The 20,346-nt window shown below is 39.7% G+C and overlaps 1 protein-coding gene across 2 annotated transcripts in view; it reads left to right on the plus strand.

Annotated features, from left to right (window-relative positions):
- Nucleotides 1-20,346, plus strand: part of THSD4 (thrombospondin type 1 domain containing 4) — a 654,719-nt gene that overhangs the window by 386,298 nt on the left and 248,075 nt on the right. Inside the window, exon 1 of one of the 2 annotated variants that reach the window (XM_050967930.1) lies at nt 11,784-12,001. The exons of the other annotated variant lie outside the window; for it this stretch is intronic. Within the exon in view, the coding sequence (XP_050823887.1) occupies nt 11,930-12,001 (72 nt within the window). The 5' untranslated portion in view covers nt 11,784-11,929. Of the gene's footprint in view, nt 1-11,783; nt 12,002-20,346 lie in introns of those variants that run through there. 2 annotated transcript variants of the gene reach the window in all.

Below are 20,346 nucleotides of genomic sequence, written 5' to 3' on the forward strand. Positions count from 1 at the left end.
CATGCATTTAAGGATGAACAATAAGAATTTTTGCTATGAGCTGGGGACTTATCAGTTGGACGTCACAGAGGAGGAAAAAGACCTGTGAATATTGGTTGATCACAGGATGACTATGAGCCATCAGTGTGATGCGGCCATGAAAAAGTTTAATGCTATCCTGAGGTGCATCAGGCAAGGTATTTCCAGTAGATACAGGGAAGTGTTGTACCATTACAGAAGGTACTGGTGTGACCTCATCTGGAGTACTGTGTGCAATTCTGGTCTCTCATGTTTAAGAAGGATGAATTCAAACTGGAACAGGTGCAGAGAAGGGCTACTAGGATGGTCTGAGGAATGGAAAACCTACCTTATTAAAGGAGACTCAAAGACTGGCTTGTTTAGCCTAACCAAAAGAAGGCTGAGGGGAGATATGATTGCTCTCTATAAATACCCCAGAGCAATAAATACCAGGAAGGGAAAGGAGTTATTTAAGTTAAGCACCAGTGTGGACATAAGATGTACAAATGGATGTAAACTGGCCATCAACAAGTTTAAGCTTGAAATTAGGTGAAGGTTTCTAACCATCAGAGGAGCAAAGTTCTGGAGCATCCTCACAAGGGGAGCACTCAGGGCGAAAAAAAAAAAACTTGCTTCACGACTGAGCTTGGTAAGTTTATGGAGGGGATGGTATGACAGGACTGCCTAATATGGTGTGTGGCCCATCAGCAACTGCCTGTAGCAAAAATCCCCAATGTCTGGACCCAGGACCCTAGATGGGGAGAGCTCTGATTTACTACAGAGAATTCTGTCCCAGGTATTTGCCTGGTGGGCCTTGCCCACATGCTCAGGGTCTCACTGATCACCATATTTGGCGTTAGGAAGGAATTTTCTCTCAGGTCAGATTGGCTGAGACCCTGGGTTTTTTTGTTTTGTTTTGTTTTGTTTTTAAACCTTCCTCTGCAGCATGGGGCACAGGTCACTTGCAAGTTTATACTAATGTAAATGGTGAATCCTCTGTAACTTGAAGTCTTTAAACCATGATTTGAGGACTTGAATAACTCAGCCAGAGATTAGAGATCTATTACAGGAGTGAGAGGGTGAGCTTCTGTAGCCTACACTGTGTAGGAAGTCAGACTAGATGGTCTCTTCTGACTCTAGTAAGAGTATCGGAGTAAAAATATACAGTAACTCCTCACTTAATGGTGCAGTTATGTTCCTGAAAAATTCTACTTTAAGCAAAACAATTTTAAGTAAATCCAATTTCCCCATAAGAATTAATGTAAATGGGGGGGGGTTAGGTTCCAGGGAATTTTTTTTCACAAGACAAAAGACATTATACAGTATAAGTTTTAAACAATTTTAAGCAAACCATTTAATAGTGTGCACAGCAATGATGACTGTGAAGCTTGGTTGAGGTGGTGGAGTCAGAGGGTGAAAGAGGGTAGGTTATTTCCCAGGGAATAATGAGGAGTCCGGTGGCACCTTAAAGACTAAGATTTATTTGGGCATAAGCTTTTGTGGGTAAAAAACCCACTTCTTCAGATACATGGAATGAAAATTACAGATGCAGGCAGGTGAATGAGCCCCTGATGGTGTGGCTTATGCATTTGGGTCCTCTGATGGTATTGCTAGAGTAGATATGGGGACAGAGTAGGCAACGGGGTTTGTTACAGAGGCAGAGGGCAGGAGCAGCACAGCAATTGATAGCCTGCTGGGTGCCTGCACAGCCACACATCTACTTACAGGGAACTTAGAGGAGCTGATAGAGGGCCTGCCAGCCCACCATGGTTCCAAGCCCCCATGAGAATGGGCTGCTTTTCCAGAGAATCCTGCAAGCAGGGGACAAAGCAGGCAGCCAAACAACTTATAAAGGAGTGTAATGAGTGCAGACTCACCCGGCAGCACCTCCTGCTGGTCGTCTCCAGGAATTAGCAGGAACAGTGTTGAAGCGGCCTCTGCAGGCTGGTGTCCCACTGCCGCTTGGCCCCCGTGTCCCTCCCAGACCTGGTGCCCTGTTATCGGAGGTGCATCCCCCTGGCCGTACACCCTTCAGTCTCAGGGTGTCCTGTCTCCAGGAAACCCCCACCGCTAGCCCCACCTTGCCTCAGTCTGGTCTACTGCCAGTCTTCATCTAGCCTCCCGCTCCCTGGGGCAGACTGCAGTGTAAAAGCCACTCATCATAGGCAAAGTTGGGTTTGGACCTGGTGCCTTTGCCTACCACGGGGTTGCCCTCTGCAGCTCCCAGTACATGTTGGCCTTATGCTAGGCCACAGCCTGGGGCTTTCCAGGCTAGAGCTCCCCAGCTCCTCTGCTTTTCCCCAGCCATGCTCCACTCAGGTATTCTGTTTGGGTCCCTGCAGCCAGGCCCATCTCTCTCTCTACAGCTAGAGAGAGCCTCTTGGGCCTCTGGCTCACAGCCTTTTTATACAGGCCAGCTGTGGCTGCTTCCCCAGTCAGCCCAGCTTTTCCCCTGCTGCAGCCCTCTCCCAGGGCTGTTTTAAGCCCTTCAGGGCAGGAGCGGGGTAACTAACCCGCTACAGGGAGCATTGCACAACTTTAAATGGGCATGTTCTCTAATAGGTCAGAAACTGAACAACCTTAACCGGGACAATGTGAAGTGAGGAGTTACTGTACATTACAATTTTAAACCTAACCAGTGTCCCTTAAGTGACTTGCCACAAGATCAGAACATGTTAGTACTAGAGCTGAGTGCGTCTAATATTTATTTAATTTTCTTTCTTGATACAGGAATTAGATACAGTGCTCCTGTCAGATAATGTCTAAGTTATTATCTGCAAAAACCTAGAGTTTTCAGTTGCCTATGTAGTCCCTGGAATCACGGTTAAAGTTGCCCATCCTTCCGCCACCCCGCCGCGAAAATTCTGAAATGGAGCCGCTGTGAGCAGGCACAGAATTTGCCCCCCCTCCATGCATTGCCCTGTTGGCCTGACTTGAGCCCCTCCCCTCCAACCTATGCTTAAAATTTATGAATAATAAAACCCACTATCTAATCATTTCCAGAACAAGTGAAATCAGAATTCTCAAAAATTCACCTCCCAACAAGTGACTGAACACAGCTGTCATCTAGCTACATAAAACTAACAATGAAACAAGAGAATCTTCATTCTCTGAAACTTTTGTACCTATTGTTGTTACAAGTAACACAGAGAGCCTTGTAAGAGAGATGTATTAGCAATTGAAAATCTTTCGTAATATTTTCCATTTGTTTACTTTGTACATTCAACAGCATCTTGTCATTTTCACTGCTTCTCTAGCTGTAAGTTCCCCCTTTTTTTTTGTTTATTTTACATAGCAACAAGAGAGAGAACCTTATTTTTTAATTAACGTGGTAGGAAAATATGATTTAATACCAGAAAAAAAATTGAGGGCAGAGCGGGGGTGGAGTGGATGTACTGTCTGAAAATACTGTGAACTCAGTTTTTGAGGTCCCCCACCCCAAATAGACTAGACTTCAAATGGACAATGAATCCGTTCATGGTAATGATATGTTAATAAGAGTAATTCTTTTTCCACTCGTGTTGTATGTTTTTTGAATACACTGAAACATTACAGGGATATTGATTGTCCACTTATCAGTCATTCCTTTAAAAACAGAAACTATTAGTTGGTTGTCTTGGTTTCTTCTCAACACAAGAGTCACTTTATTTGATACTGAAAAATTAAGATAATAAATTTAAGCTGTAGGAGAGGGTGGGAAGTACAAATATATACTTAAAATATGTCAACACCAATAAAATAACTTTCAGTAGCGGAAAAGCTTGTTAGGGTTTTTTTAATGTTAGACTGTCATGGATGGGATTAATTAAGCTTCTGGGGTTTATTGCTACTTTCATGTTAGAAAGGTGGTCTTCATTCTAAGCAAATATGCGCCTAATAGTAAGAAGCAATGAAGTATGATTTCACCTGAGCATATTGTTTATGATTTCAGTTGATATTATGGAAAAGCTTAGAGATATGGAGGGAAACTGTGAGCCTATAGTAAGTTTGGAGAACTTGGCCCTGTGGTTTATTTCTCCCAGGGGGCAGCCAGGAAGTGTACTCCATAAACTAATTGAGATTTAGAAATTCCCTGGGGCTGGCAGTCAATTTGTTCAAAGATGAAACTTACTATTTTTAAGGGGAAAGTAATTATGCAAAGATTTGCTTTGTTGTTTGTTAATTTCAGAGAGCAAAAGTTAGAAATTATATTGAAAGGAAATGTAATCTGATGCCTTTCTCATTAAAGTGGGAAGAAGGTGTGAGAATCTTACTCTACATAATATCTCTGAAAAAATAATTAAAATAATTGTGGTGCTAAATTTCTGTGGTTCTAAGCAAATTAGAAGAGGAGTTTGTGCTGGTCTGGAGGAACTCTAGGAGTGAACTAGACATTTTTTATTTACCTCCCGCAGCAAAGTACTTTGTATTCTCCATCGACTGCTGCAAACCTTGAAATGTGAGGTGGCTTAGTGGCTCTAAACTCCTGGTATATCTTTCTCTACTAGACCAGATTATTTTATGTAGTTTCTGATCCAGTGGTTACTGAGTTTTGTGGACAAATTCTGACCTCAGCTACAGAAGCATAGGTTTGGGGTTACTTTGGATTTACACACTGAAGTAACTAAGGCCCATATCCCACAAACACTTTATGCATGTGAGTTCTCCTAGTTAAATCAGTAGAACTAGTCACGTATGTAAAGTCAAGTATGTACATACATCTTTGCAAGACTGTGGCCTTCAACATTAATTTGACCTTTAGTGTTTGGGTTATTTTTTTTATAATTTTCTCATTATCTTAGTACTGTGCACTAATAAAGTACAGTGATGCCATCTAACAGTAGAGGGTTTGGTCAAATGATAACACCTTTAATACATTAACAGTGTTTAAATAAGCCACAATTTTCTAGAACAACTGTTTGAAATGTTTCAACTTTCAGTATCATTAGTGTAGTTCAGTGCATGTGTGTGGGATCATTATACCACAGGATTCTTTTTGGTAAGGTCAGATACTTAAGGAAAGTTTTCAGTGATCCTTTTGTGTTCTCGGAGGGTGAGACTCTAAAATGCATAGCAGCATAATCAGCTGAGGTGGATAAAATATAAAAAATATGATGAAGTAATATGTTGTTAGGAATGCCCTTATAAAAGGTAATGGAGGTAAGTGAAAGGGCTCTACAAAGACTGTCGCTGCAGAATTTGATCTTTTCTACAACAGTTCTTTACACTCCATTTCAAAATTACTGATTTTTAAAAATAAGATTGAGCTTCCTAAAATGGAATGTAAAAGCAAAACTAACCTTGAAAAAGTAGTGAATACTCAGAGCCACAAAGCAAACAAGATGCCCTAGCATAATGGCTTCTCAACTGATTTTTATCAAGAATTTAAGGACTTGCTTTCCTCTTGTTTAGCAGACATTCTTAATGAAGTCAGTTTCTTGAGTTTTCTCCCAGTCACCATGTTATCTGTGTCTATCTCAATCATTTAAAAAAAAGTGGGGTGGGAGGAGAGAAATGTACGGGAGTTTCTGTAGGTGAATATCCTTGCTTAAATGGATACTAAAATTATGCACAAAATGTCAGCATCTGGATTGGAAGAAATTCTGCCTACCAACTTCAGTTTAGATAAGATGGCTTTACTAAAAATGTAACTAGATGGATATGGAATACAATTCACTCTGCCCATTCATAAAAAACTCCATCCCTGATAAGTATATTGTTAGACACTAAAAAAAAAAGTGACTGGGTTAAGTGCTGTATCACTTTGTGGTGACAACAGCAACAAACTGTTATTAATTTTTGTGGTCATCACCATTTTACCCACCGCACATCTAGAAAAGGAAATATGCTTCTGTGCAGACAGTATTAATTTACCATAATAATGAAAGTTGTTCTGTGCAGACACTCTCTGACCACCCAGAGCCCTGTTAATTTCAGTGGGCTCCATACAGGAACAAAGGTAAATCCGCATACAACAGCTTGCAGAATTGAGGCCTCAGTTTGTAACCTATGGACCAACTGGCACATTATAACATTTAAACACCAATATTTGTTCCATATGAAGTTTTTTTTTCAACTAACCAATCCCCTGCAGTTGTAAGGCCCAGAAGAAGAGCTCTCTTATATAAAAATTCAATTAGAAAAATTGTGTGAACATTTGCTCAGTAGCATTTTCTCCTGTGGTATGTTTAGGTCTTTATGAAAACAGTGAAGGACAAGTTGGCTCTCTGACAGCATTTTGGTGGAAATGTATTCTAAGTCTCATTTGACATGACATTTGTAGTTCAGACACATTGCCATGGGCAATTAACACACACACAAGTACTTGTGAGGACAGATCTTTACTGAGATGTCAGTTCGGTGGTGCATTTTGTAAGCCTGTGATTATTTAGCTTACAGACCATAAAATGGTGACTTAAACCATCCCTTCCCCCATGTAGGTTCTGATAAAATGTTCTGTGTTCATGAGATTAAGAGATTTAGACGGTGCTGAAATGATTTTTACAATAAGCATCATTATTCCTCCCAAAGAATTACATGGTCCAGTTTTCAGAAGTGATGGGCTAGGCTGCTACCTCTTGCTGCAGCAACTCTGCTATTGTCTGGTACACCTTTTTCAGCTCACTTCCAGTTATGGAGAGGACCCAGAGGGAGGTAATAGAAGGCCAAACTGTATTACCTCCAATCTAAATTTCCAGGGACTTGTATAGTTCTGCAGAGAGCTGTACCCACCTCTGACCTCGCATCCAGAATTTGCAGAGACTCGTGTCAAGAATACTCATGGAGGGGCATTTCTGCAGGGTCATCATCTTCTCCTCTCCTCCATTGCTAGAGAGGTAACTGTGCATGAATTTCCAGGGGACGATCTGAACGAACATATTTGAACTGCTGAAGAATTTCATTTCCACTTGATTTGAGTAGACAGATTTTTTTCTCCTATACTTCTATACAGTAGAGCCTTTTAGTTGAGGATTAATGTTCTTTATTGTAGGAATCCTCTAGGCTCCCTAGATGTTTTCCGAGACTCTAATAGGTCTGCTGCCAGCTGAAGAGGTTGGATGCAAATATCTCTGAAATTGGTTAATGCTACTTTCTGGAAGGGAATCATATGAGAGACTCAAGTAAATCCTTCATCCGCTGGAGCTGAGTATGTTGCTTCCCTGTTATTCCCAGCTCTGCTTGGCCTAGATGATTAGGTACCCAAACCCAGATCCCCTAGCTTGGCAGTCCACTTGGATACCATTTACACTACTAGTTGGTTTGTGGATGAGCAATGTTTAATAATCTGACCCTGATTTATTTGAGAAAAGCATTTGCAACTTATCCAAGCCCCATAAAAATCAGTAGAATCTCCTGTTGACTGTTTTTAAACCCTACAAATACTATTAAATAAAATAACAAATGTGTTTTTAAATACAAGGTTTTTAAAAATTATTTTAGCATTTATCTATAGGTTCGGATAGAATTACCTAGTACTCCAGGCTGCCTACAGATGCTGCCCAAATACCTGATTTACCCACAGATAGGGCTGTGTGAAATTGTGGACATTTTCATTATTTCCTTTGTATTTCTTTAAATGGGATATTTGTAAAAGATGCATGAAAATGGGAATTTGTAACGTTTTTTACTGCAAAATCACTTAAGCTTGAAAATTTGCTCATTTTCAAGTGAACTTCCACCACGTTTGAGTGGATAATTAGCAAATTTTTCACAAAAATTAGGCAATTTTAGATTTTTCTTACCAAAATGAGAACTCATACTTCGAGTATTTTCAATTTCATCCTTAAAATTTTGTTACAGCTGTTAAAATCATCTGCTGGGCTACATTCTCTGCAACAGAGGAAATGAAAGTTCTATTAATAGGAAGACAGGATATGCTGGGAGTTGCTCCACGCAAGAACTTTGGTTTTTAGAACTGGTTGTAGCATTTTCTATCAAATATATTTTTGTTGAGATATGCTGTTTCATCAAAGCTAAAATGTTTTACAACTGGGAAGATTTCTGAGGTCCAAGAGAATCCAAAATTGAAAAACTGACCTTTTTAGATCTGAAAATCAACATTTCAACACATTTCTCAAGATCATTTGAAAAGTTTTATATCCATTCTGTATCGGAATGAAAAAAAAATTCAAAAACCTCAAAAGTTGTCCCAAAACAGAATTGTCATTCTCTGGCCAGTTCTACTCATAGTACTTGCCTTACACTGCACAGAAATCCTTCTACTTCCAGAGCATGGCATCCCCTCAAGGCCTTAGATTCAGATTCTGTCATCAATTGCACATGTGATAGCTGAACTGACCATTAGAAATTAGCCAATTAATTCCCTCTTGTTAATAATGGTTTGGGAACTAGGTCAGTGAACTGACTATATGTAAATAACTTTTGGCCAAGTATGAAATTACACAACTACTAACTGTGGTATGTAACCTATGATTTAAATCACCTTCTGTACCAGATGACTGGAGGATAGCGATACCAATTTTTTAAAAAAGGCAGCAGAAGAGATCCCGGCAATTACAGACTAGTAAGCCTAACTTCAGTACCAAGCAAATTGGTTGAAACTGTAGAAAAGAACAGAATTATCAGACACATAGATGCATGTGATTTGTTGTGGCAGAGTCAACATAGCTTTTGTAAAGGGAAATCATGGCTCACCAATCTGTTAGATTTCTTTGAGTGGGTCAACGAATGTGGACAAGGGTGATCCAGTGGATATAGTCTACATAGATTTTCAGAAAGCCTTTGACACCAAAGGCTGTTAAGGAAAGTATGAGTCATGGGATAAGAGGGGAAGGTCTTTTCATGGATAAGTAACTGGTTAAAAGATAGGAAACAAAGGATAGGAACAAATGGTCAGTTTTCATAATGGAGCAAGGTAAATAGAGGTGTCTCCCCAGGGATCTGTATTAGAACCAGTGCTATTCAACATATTCATAAATGATCTGGTACAAAGGGGGTAAACAGTGAGGTGGCAAAATTTGCAGAATTACTAAAGATAGTTAAGTTCAAAGCAAACTGCAAAGAGTTACAAAGGGATCTAACAAAACTGGGTGATGGGACAACAAAATGGCAGATTAAATTCAATGTTGATGAAAGCAAAATAATGCACATGAGAAAACATAATCACAACTATACATACAAAATGATCTAAATTAGCTGTTATCACTCAAGAAAGAGATCTTAGAGTCACTGTGGATAGTTCTCTGAAAACATCTGCTCAATGTGCAAAGGCAGTCAGAAAGCCTGTCAGAATGTTCGGAACCATTACGAAAGGGATAGATAATAAGACAGAAAATATCATAATGCCTCTATACAAATTCTTGGCATGCCCGCATCTTAAATACTGCGTGCAGATCGGTCACCCCATCTCAAAAAAGATATATTAGATTTGGAAAAGTTACAGAGAAGGACAACAAAAAATGACTGAGGGGTATGGAACAGCTTCCATATGAGGAGAGATTAAATAGACTGAGACTTTTCAGCTTGGAAGAATGTTGTCTAAGAGGGGACATGGTAGAAGTCTATAAAATCTTGACTGGTTTGGAGAAAGTGAATAAGGAAATGTTATTTACTCTTTCACATAGCATAATAACTAGGGGTCACTCAATGAAATAAATAGGCAGCAGGTTTGAAACAAACCAAAGGAAGTACTTTTTCACAGAACACACAGTCAACCTGTGGAACACTTTGTCAGGGGATGTTGTGAAGGCCAAAACTATAACTGGCTTCAAAAAAGAACTAGATAAGCTCATAGAGGATAGGTCCATCCATGGCTATTAGCCAGGATGATCCGGGATGCAACCCCATGCTCTGAGTGTCCTTAGCCTCTGATTGCCAGAATCTGGGAGTGGATGACAGGTGATGGATCACTAGATGATTGCCTGTTCTATTCATTCCCTCTGAAGCACCTGGCATTGGCCATTGTCAGAAGACCGGATAGTGGGGTAGATGGACCATGATATGATGCAGTATGGCTGTTAGGTTCTTACGAAAATTCTGCTGCCTTCAATTCCCATTGAATTCAGTGGCAGTTTTGTTCAGTAGAGTTAAGCACAATCTGGCCCTTTACCGGTAAGAAGAATACCAGTATTCTGTTATCTTTTAGCAGTCTGACTGTATTTATTTATTTACAATTCTTCAAGCTTCATTTTTCGTAAATATACTTGGCTGTTACTTGGGCATCAGTCTGAAAACTAAAACAAGGAAGCCAGATATGCAGACCTTTCCTTTTTAGGGTAGAGAGAGGAAAGGATTGTTGTGGAGTTAAATGTCAAACAAAATATTGTAAATACATTAATTAAAAAAAAAGAGACTGAGACACTGGATGAAGCAAACCAAAGTACATAAAAGATACAGGATCAAATGCAAAGTTACAGTATTTAAACCCCAAGAATTCAAAAATCATGACTCAAGCCCCCATAAATCATAAAATCAGCATAAAAATCATGAGATTTTTAAAAAGAGTAAATTTGGGGTTGTTTTTCTTTGCTTTCTGGATTTTGATACCTTAGGTTACACTCGGGACATGTTTTTGAACTTTTATCTGCTACCATGAGGGGTCAAAACACATTTTTAAATTAAAGCTCAAATTCTCATGTAAACACTTGACTTCAGGAGTTGGGTCTTTAAGGAAAACACCAAATCTGACATGACTTGTGTTGCCAGCTCTCAAGATTTTATCACTAATTAGAAGAAAGTAAAATGAGAAAGGGAAGAAGAGGAATTTTAGGGCTGATGTAGAGGTCCCATAAAGTCTTAAATGTTACAAAATTGTTCTGTTCTGTTAAGTGTGATGCATTTAGTTAATATGACTTCAGAACACTATTTTCATGTTTCATAAATATTTTGTATTAGCTTCTTGATGACAGCAGAAAAGATCATCCTACAGAGAACTGCAGGAATGTTAAACAAAAGGAACCACTTCATCCTTTGTGGCTCGTATTGTGCATCTTTGCTAGTTTCTGAGACATATAGCAGTCTATTTGGCAGATCGAATACTAAAGCTATGTTCCATGTTTGTATATTGTTTTACTATTAGCTTGAAAATATGTCATGATCACCAAACAAAGCAAACAAAAAGCTTCTCCATGTTTCCCTTATTTTTTAAACAAAACAGTTTATCATTGTTGGAGTTTGTATCACTTTAAATCAAAATTTCTTTGGTCAGCTGTCTACATGAAAACAAGAGATAGAGATTGCATATTGGTGGTGGTGCTCAAGATTTACCATAAAGGATCCCAGTTAATCTTTCTATAGAGTCAGAAAGGAAGCACTTTCTGAGAGGTAATGAGCATCCTCAACTCCTAGTAACTAGGCATGAGAGTTGAGGGTGCTGACTGCATCCCCCTGCAGGACTGGACCGTTTGTGCTCTAATGCTGTGCTGATGTAAGGCTCCTTGTAAACTGAGAGGTTACATGTGGTTTTCTGAATAGTGTTTTAGTTGATTTTTTTGCTAGAGTCTTCTTTAATAAAGGGACATGCGGCTTTAAAGCAGGCGTTGCTGTCTAAGCATCAACAGGCACCTTTGCACTGCTTTAGCCTCTGTTCTCCAATCATGCCTACCTAAGTCAATAAGGCATTGACATGCTTCCTTATGTTTTAAAGGTTACCTTTTAGCTTAGTTTTATGAATCAGAACAGATGCATAACTTGGCATTGACCATTTCTGTCCCTCCCCTTCTTTGCTTTATACAAACTGCAGCCCCCAGCTCATTGCTGTCTCGAGCCCCCTCCCCCAGCAGGGAGAAGTCATTACATGAAGAGATCAGCTTACCAGTTGTCTTCAGTGCAGTGGCTGAGAGCAAAGCTCCTGGTAGTACAGTGAGTCAGAAGGGGAGAGAGTGGTGCCCAGCAGAACTAGAGAGCTGTGATACTGAGACACAAGTGCATCTGCTAGCTGTTAGTACTTGGCAGAGGGATTTCTCCTTTAGGGTAGTTCTAACTTTGGGTAATAATGTTTGTCAGCTACCTGATATTAACATTGCTCTACTTTCAAACAGCAGTGTTAGCAAGACCTGAGGGAGAGGTAAGCCTAGTATAAAGTCTTGTCAAAAATTATCGTCTTGTCAGAATTTAATTTCCTCTTCTATCTGTCAACAGGGATCGTGAGTGATTTTATGTTGTGTAATACTAATGTGCAGTGTTACATTTTAGAATTGCATTGTCTGCTACTGTATGAAAATAGCTGCAGAATTCTGTACTTGCTAAAATGAAACTACCTATTGAAAACCAACTTGTTTTTAGTTGTCGCACAGAGGACACATCATGTTTTGTGGATTTTTCTCTGCTAATATGTAGAAAAATATAATTCTGTTTACAACAATCTGTATGTTGATGATATACAATGTTAAGTTCAAGTTTTCTGCAGGAAAGATGTATAATTGAAAAAAGTTTTTAGTTGGTGTTTTCCTTATGTAAAACACTGCAAGTCTTGTATGGAGTATATTTATAACTAGCCTCTGCATTCAGTATGTGTGAATTATTAGAATAATACATTAGAGATAGAAAACCTATACCTATTTTAGAATATATGTGGTATCCCTAAAGAGGGATTTTATAATATTCCTATTAATATGAGAATTCTAAGTGATGGAATGGAACAGTCATTCCTACACATTTGAAATTGCAGCTTCATTTGCTAAATGCACTTTTTCAGGTTTTTGCTCAGATCAGCCTAGTTCTACATCAAGCCCTTATTGCATATTGAAGCAGAAAATTTAAATAGGTCATTTTCCATTTAGGAAAGAATTCAGCAAACATAATTATATAGATATGAAATATCCTTATTAATGAAGTCACTGGCAAAAACATACCCACTCCTTGATACATTTGATATTCTTCTCTCCCCACTCCCTAACTAAAATGTGATGCATATTTATGCATTTTAGAAGAACAAATGGGTATGCTATTCTTTAATAAGCTTTTTTTCTTTACGTATGTCAACAGTATGCATAAGAGCAAAGTGAAAACTAAATCTTCTGAAGGATGGTGATTCTGCTTTAAAGCTCTGACTTTTGTTGTTCTTGTCAGAAGATTCTAATAGCCTTATAAAGCCCAGACCAATTACTTCCCCTGGTAAAAGAAAGTGGAGGTGTACTGAAAACACATCTGAGTCAAAAGCTGCTGGGTTGGCACTGGTTATTAGCTCCTAGTTCTAGACAGAGAGTGCATTTTGCTTTCAGAGTGGTTTAAAAAAGGAATGTAATATTTGTGATTCCAGAAACAAGGTCTATTTTAATGAAAGCGTGTGTTGGGAAATGCAGTCTTTGATCTAATTAAAAAAGTGGGGAAAAGTTTTCATCAGAGACTCAGGGAATTTAAAAGGGTGGACGTTCAGAGCGACTAGAAGCTAATCATTGCCCTCTAGTTGTCACTGAGGTTTTAACTTTCCTATTGATTGTTACTGAGTAAAGAAAATGATAGATGGACTCACCTTACCCAGGCGTAAGGACTTTGAAATGTGTGGAAAATATTTCTGTTACACTGCATGCACATGTGGTCTTCAGAGATCCATATAAACAGTAAATCTACTGCAGCAGCAGTGTTACCTGCCAATTATCCTTGTTAGTGAATAAAATAAAAGCAATGCTGTGTTCTTACCTGGAAATGAATTGCGGCAGTAGCAGTGCACTGTGGAATGTTTTAGAACTGTAATCTTTATGCCGTATACTTAACACGGCCGTACTGTTAGCTTGAGTTTTTCAGCTAATACTGCAGACTAAATATAAAAAGGGGATTGGAGCTGTACCATTGATCATATGCTTTACTACGATAATGAGAAGTCTGCTTTTTTAATCCAATTATGTGTCTAATTATGAAAGCCATATAATAACTAAAATACACAATGTCTGATAGCAATGGAGTAGTTCCTTTGTCTGTGAGTCGCCAGAGACCAATGGATAATCATGTGCATTTTTCTGCTGCAGCTGCAGAATCTTGGCTACATAAATATTATCTCTCTAGGAAATTTATTCAATTAGGATTTTTCCCTTGCTGGATAGACGAGGAAATAAAAAGAGGGAAAATAAGTGAGCAGCCATTTTAAAAAGTAGCCTGTAATATAGTGTGGATTTAAAGTGTTGCATTTATTTCTATGAATGTTTGTATTGCTTTATAGTTAGGGCCCTACCAAATTCAAGATCCATTTTGGTCAGTTTCACAGCCATAGGATTTTAAAAATCTGAAATGTCATGATTTCAGCAATTTAAATCTGACATTTCTTTGTGTTGTAATTGTAGGGGTCCTGACCTAAAAGGAGTTGCGGTGGGAAGGCGTGTCACAAGGTTATTGTGTGTGTGTGTGTAGGGGGGGTGTTGTGGTACTGCTACCCTTACTTCTAAATTGCTGCTGGTGGCTGTGCTGCCTTCAGAGCTGGGCAGCTGGAGAGTAGCGGCTGCTGGCCAAGAGGCCAGCTCTGAAGGAAAGAACCAGCACCAGCGCAGAAGTAAGGATGGCATGATATGGTATTGCCATCCTTACTTCTGCACTGCAGACTACAGAGCTGGGTCCTCAGTCAGCAACCACCACTCTCTGGCCGCCCACTTCTGAAGGCAGTAGCGCAGAAGGAAGGGTAGCATGATATGGTATTGATACCCTTACTTCTGCGCTGCTGCTGGTGGGGAGCTGCTTTCAGAGCTGGGCGCTCAGCCAACAGCTGCTGCTCTCCGGCCAAGCAGCTTTAAAGGCAGTGCAGAAGTAAGGGTGGCAGTACCCCAACCTCCTTAAAATAACTTTGTGACTTTTTGGGTCAGGACCCTCAATTTGAGAAACATTGGTCTCCCCCATGAAATCTGTGTAGTATAGGATAAAAGCACACAAAAGACTACATTTCATGGGGGGAGGCCAGATTTCATGGTCTGTGATGTGTTTTTCATGGCCTTGAATTTGTTAAGGTCCTATTTATAGGGTGTGTGTGTGTGTGTGTGTGTATATTTGTTAAAGATCTGCTCATAAAAGCATCAGCTTGTGATGGTCTTTTTCTTGATGGCTTGTTCTTTCCTGCATTGTAGTACATGCTCTTTGGATATTCAAGAAGCATTCAAGAAAATCATGAAAATCCAACTGTTACAATTTCCTCCTTTGTGAATCTTAAAGAATTGCTGATTGTATCTGTCTGGTGATTTCATGCTTGTTTTTAGTCTTTGGGATAGCGAATGACTCAACATGATGTCACTTAAACTGCATTGCACCACTTTTCCTGTCTTCTAGGTGATATTTTAGGATCAAGATTTTTTTTTATCCTGTAGGGGAATGTGGCAATTAACCTTGCAACTTGCTCATTGCTCACACTAGCCCAGTATCGGAACCCTTTTTGATACTGTTTGCGAGGAAATTGAAACTCTCTTCACCCATAGCTGGATGCTCAAAATGTTACCTTCTTCCTAACTCAGTCTCTCTGGAGGTCAGAGTACAGATTGCTTCTCTACTGAGTGTCCAGGAGCAGTTGTCCCCACCAACAGACTATACAATTGGTTCCTGTGACTAAGAAAGAAGTAAAGTTTATTTGGCATTGGATAGAAAATCATGAGAAAACCACAAAAAAGTGAAGCAAACTACCATCTATCTGAATTTAACATTGCAGAAAGTGCAGCGCTCAGCTCTTATTTTTAAAATTATGGTTAAACAAGATTTTTTTTTGAAATGCTGTATTTTTGCAAGTCCTGTGTCATAGCTCCCAACGTGACCATTCACTGAGTTCCATCTTGTCTGTGAAACTTTCCTCCAGGGCCAGTGTGTCAGGGCTTAGCAAGGTAGGTTGTCCTGGGAATTCTCCATGTGCAACTGGAGAGTCTCTCGTTTAGTAGTTCTGAAGGACTTTGTATACCCATATGTTAAGCCTTCATTAGCGTGCTCCACATTACCTCATTCCTTGGTTCAGACATCAGCACACAATTACATCATATTTGATTAAATTCATCCTTCTTTCTATTTCAAAATACTCAGACTTTTAAATGTCCCCTTTGCAGTTTGCAAGGTGCACGTTTGAAGGGACTTATTTGAACTTATATAAGGGTTAAATCTCTTCAGCTGAATACTCAAACCATGCCTCCTCTTCCATTGTGGCAGTTGCTTTTAGCATGGGATGGCTAAATTGAGCCACCTTACACTGAGTCATACCCTGCTCCTGCAGTAGTCCTATTGATTTCTGTAGGTGTCAGTGGAGCTATGTTGATTGGACCAGCCGAGGCTCTGAGCCTAAAGGAGTTAAGCTTTAAGCAGTGAAATATAAAAGCATATTTCATAAAGAAAATGAATATCTCAGAGGGTGACAAACTTTAGATTGTTCTTGGCATTTTAATCCTGACTTGTACTGAGTTTTATTTTTCAGATTTATTAGAAGTTTGATAGAATTTCTCACTCATTAAAAATCTCTGGGGTCTTCAACCTGGTTGTCTTTAATATGTTGTAATTTAATCCCTACACCCTTGTCCCAAGATTCCTGCACTTGCATGGAGCACCTGTGAGGTTAGTGGAGTTTGACCTGGCATAGGGGTGGACCCAAATGGGTTCCCTAGCAGGATGGAGCCCGAAGGGTATGTCTACACAGCAGCTGGACACCCGCAGCTGGTCCATGCCGCCCACTCGGGCTCTCTGGGCTCGAGTTGTGGGGCTGCTTCATTTCTGTGTAGACTTCCCGACTTGGGTGGGAGCCCAGGCTGTAGGACCCTGTGGGGTGGGAATATCCCAGAGCTCAGGCTCCATCTTGAGGCCAGGTGTCTACACAGCAATGAAACAGCCCTGTGAGCCTGGGCCCCGTGAGCCTGAATCAGCTAGCAGGCGCCAGCCGCGGGTTTTTCTTTGCTCGTAGACATACCCTATGTTGCTTATGGCCACTGACTTCAGAAAATAAAATGTATGTGGAAATGCATAAATCTTTACAAAGAAATTCACCCAGCCTGGGCTCCTTAGAAAATTCTTATCCAAACCCGTGTGATACTATTTATTATTGTTTGCAATTAGCATTTTTTAAATTCTGTCGGACTGACAATAAATAGGTGAACATTATAGACATGTCAAAAAAAATAGCCTCAAATGTAAAATAAATGTCTCCTTCATCTGTGTTTTCAGCTGTATGTGAACTATTCATAAAAGTATATTCCTAGCTGATCTATTGGTGCATTTAAATGGATGGGAACTAGCTTGTAAACTTCTTCCGAATCCTGTTCAGCTCTGGGACGATATTGTGTCCAGGCAAAAGGATTTTTTCTGCGATCACTGTAGTAAATGGATTTGTTAAAGAAGCAGAACTTTTATTCAGACAAATGGGATGTCATTTGCTTTGTACTTCCTACAGCAGTCAGTATGAAGCACCGAAAATCTAACCACATTCTTAAAGGCTAGTTTCATCAGCTATCTGTTGGAAATACAACACGTTTTATTAGCTTAACGGTTGTAAAATCATCCCCTATGAGTTTAGGCATGGGGAGGGGATCAAGACAGCAAAGTGAACATACAAAAATGGGAAACAGAATCTATAGTCTTTATATCCCTGCCCTCTGAAACCACAGAGGATCCAATGTGTGAATTATGGATGTTTCAGACACTTTGATTTGGCTGAGTGGAGTAAAAGTTGTTGCTAGGAGAGAGTGCTTTACACAGCATCATGTATTGCAAAACTAGGAGGAGATATGCAGGAATGCAGTTGATCCTGCCTTCATCAATTCCTTGCCCACCTCATGGAATTCCAAACCCCAGTTCCTGACTTAATATTTCCCTGGAAATGTCACAGCTCTTGGAGATATAGGTCCTTGCTTTGTGGGTGGCCAACATATTTAGCAGAAAGGTTGGCTTGCTGTGGCAAACCATCATGGGTGGCCCTTAAAAATTTCCGTTCAGTTGCTTATCTGAACCATGCAAACTTTGCACTGAAAATCTTGCGAGAACAGCCTTTCTCTTAGTATTTCAGCATGTCTGTTCCCTTTTCTAACCGGAAGCAGGAAGTGCAAACATGGATAAAAATGAATAGAATATACCTATCTTTAAAATTAGACTAATTTGTTCTCATCTAAAAAAAACCCCTGTTTGGTTCAAATTTAGGCCAACGATTCAGGTCAGTTCCTATTATATTGGAATGAGTTTCCCACTCCTAATTATTCTCTCCCATCCTGTGACAGAGCTGAGGTCCATGGTGCCAGCTTCTAACTGGGGTTTTGTTTCTAAAAATACATATACATTTTAAAATCTTTGCTGGGTTGCATGGTAGGAGCCAAGTCATTTAACAGCCTTCTTTTGAAAGTATCTTCAAGTGTTGCTCGTGTAGTAGTCTTCCTTGGCTGACAGGTCTATTGCTGAGGTCAGCCAAAGAGTATAGCTTATGCCAGCATTGTGACTCTCTTTTCATACAGTAGGGTATAAATCATGCTCTCTCTCACTGTTATGAGAAATGAACTGCTTGAGCAAGCAAAGAACCTAGTAAACAACATCAGGCTATGGCCCTTTTAAATGTTTTCCCTGGTTGACTGACATTTAGTCTGTCATGAAAGAATTCACCCCCCGATCTAGGATGTATGAGCAATTTTCATAGCATGCTCAATGGAATCGTCTGGTGTCATTCTAAAAAGCCCTACACATTGTGTCAGATGCTCTATCCTTGAGATGAGACAGTGTCCTTGAGATACTCTCCAGTCATGTGCTGCTGTTGCTCTCTCTCAACTTTAACTTCAGTACTAATAGTTATCCTTTGCCATAGAAATGTATGCTAGGGTGATTTACCATCAATAAAGTTGTGATTTATATTGCTGTAGAAATAACTCCTAAAATGATTTTTTCACATTTCATGAATTTTTCCTCTCCTCCCCCCCGCCCCAAATCCTCAAGAATTTCTCATTCCTTCCCAAGCATTAACTGCTCCTGAATCCTCTCCTCCTATGGGAAGTCCAGGTCTGTAATACCAGGAATATTGCAGATCTGAGTGTAGTGCACTGGCAGTGATTTGTGAATAGCTTTTGGCCCATAAGCAGGGGTGGCAAGCCGCAGGGGCACTCTGCCGGTCGCTGCGAGGGCGGCAGGCAGGCTGCCTTCGGTGGCATGCCTGCAGAGGGTCCGCTGGTCCCGTGGCTTCGGCGGACCTCCCGCAGGCTGCCACCAAATTTGCGGGACCGCAGACCTCCCACAGGCAAGCTGCTGAAGGCAGCCTGCTACCATGCTTGGTGCAGCAAAATACCTAGAGCCGTCCCTGCCCGTAAGACCTAATCCAAAGCCCATTGACTTTAATAGGCTCTGGGTCAGGCCTATGTTACATTTCTTGGTTATGCTGCAGGCATCTGAGGAACACAGAGACTAGGTTATAATAGTGCATACAACTTCTGACTATAGCCTCATATTTGCAATCCGCTATAGATTAAATTCACTTCATCATTGGCAAATAAATGGTTAAGCTTGATTGGTTAGCTCATTGATTCTTAAATTTCATAGACCATTTTTCCAGAAAGCTTTTCTCTGAAAAACCCATTGGATCACTTACTAGATAAAGACACATTTAAAAAAATTTACCATGAATTTTACACATGGAAATATCATTTTGTTCAGAAACTAATAGTGCAGTAAATGCTTTTTTTATTGTACTGAACTATTGGTTTACTTGCTTTATTTAGATTTTCTTTTATCTTTTGCTTTAAAAATAATTATCCCCTTAAAATACATTCATCAGCATTTAGATTTAGCAATGTAATATTAATGGTTTTATTTACTCTGGCATAGCAAGTTAATCTTGGATAGCAGAAAGTTTCTAAGAATGTTAAGATTGATCCAAACATGCTGAATATATAAGGGAACAATGAATGTACAAGGCAGGGTAGTTTACACTGTGATGTATTGAAAGATACTCACTTAAAAAAATGTGTGCCACAAAGGCAGAATATTTCACCATAATTACTTTTAAATCATACAGTTGTTATACAAATAGTTCTTTCTTCTAAAGATCATTTCTCTGGTTTTCCTATCTCTTTATGGAGATATTATAAGGATCTGTTTTTCAAATGCTCTGATGTATAATGAGGCATAGAAATGTTTAAAGTTCTTGTAAACTCCTGCTGTTGCCTGTGTGAGGTAATATCTCTTTTTATTAGCTCTCTACTTTAATATTTGGGTTTATGTCTATTACTTACAGCAGCATCCTGTACGTTCTCTCTCTTTGCACCTATGGTGTGCACATTTTGAAGGAGACATAAGGAGGTTGATGTATTAACCGAATTATCCAGCCTCTTCCCACTAGACCTCTTCCAAAAATAAGAGCAGGCACATAAAAAAAGCTGCTATAACTAAACACACAACCTGCTGTTAATGTCAAGACTGTAATTTTACTACAAGCTTTCCTTCAGGTACAGTGATATGGATGTATTACTAGCAATGCTCACTGGGCTGTGGATCAGA

The sequence above is a fragment of the Gopherus flavomarginatus genome, chromosome 9, assembly GCF_025201925.1.
Source record: "Gopherus flavomarginatus isolate rGopFla2 chromosome 9, rGopFla2.mat.asm, whole genome shotgun sequence".
NCBI lineage: Eukaryota > Metazoa > Chordata > Testudines > Testudinidae > Gopherus > Gopherus flavomarginatus.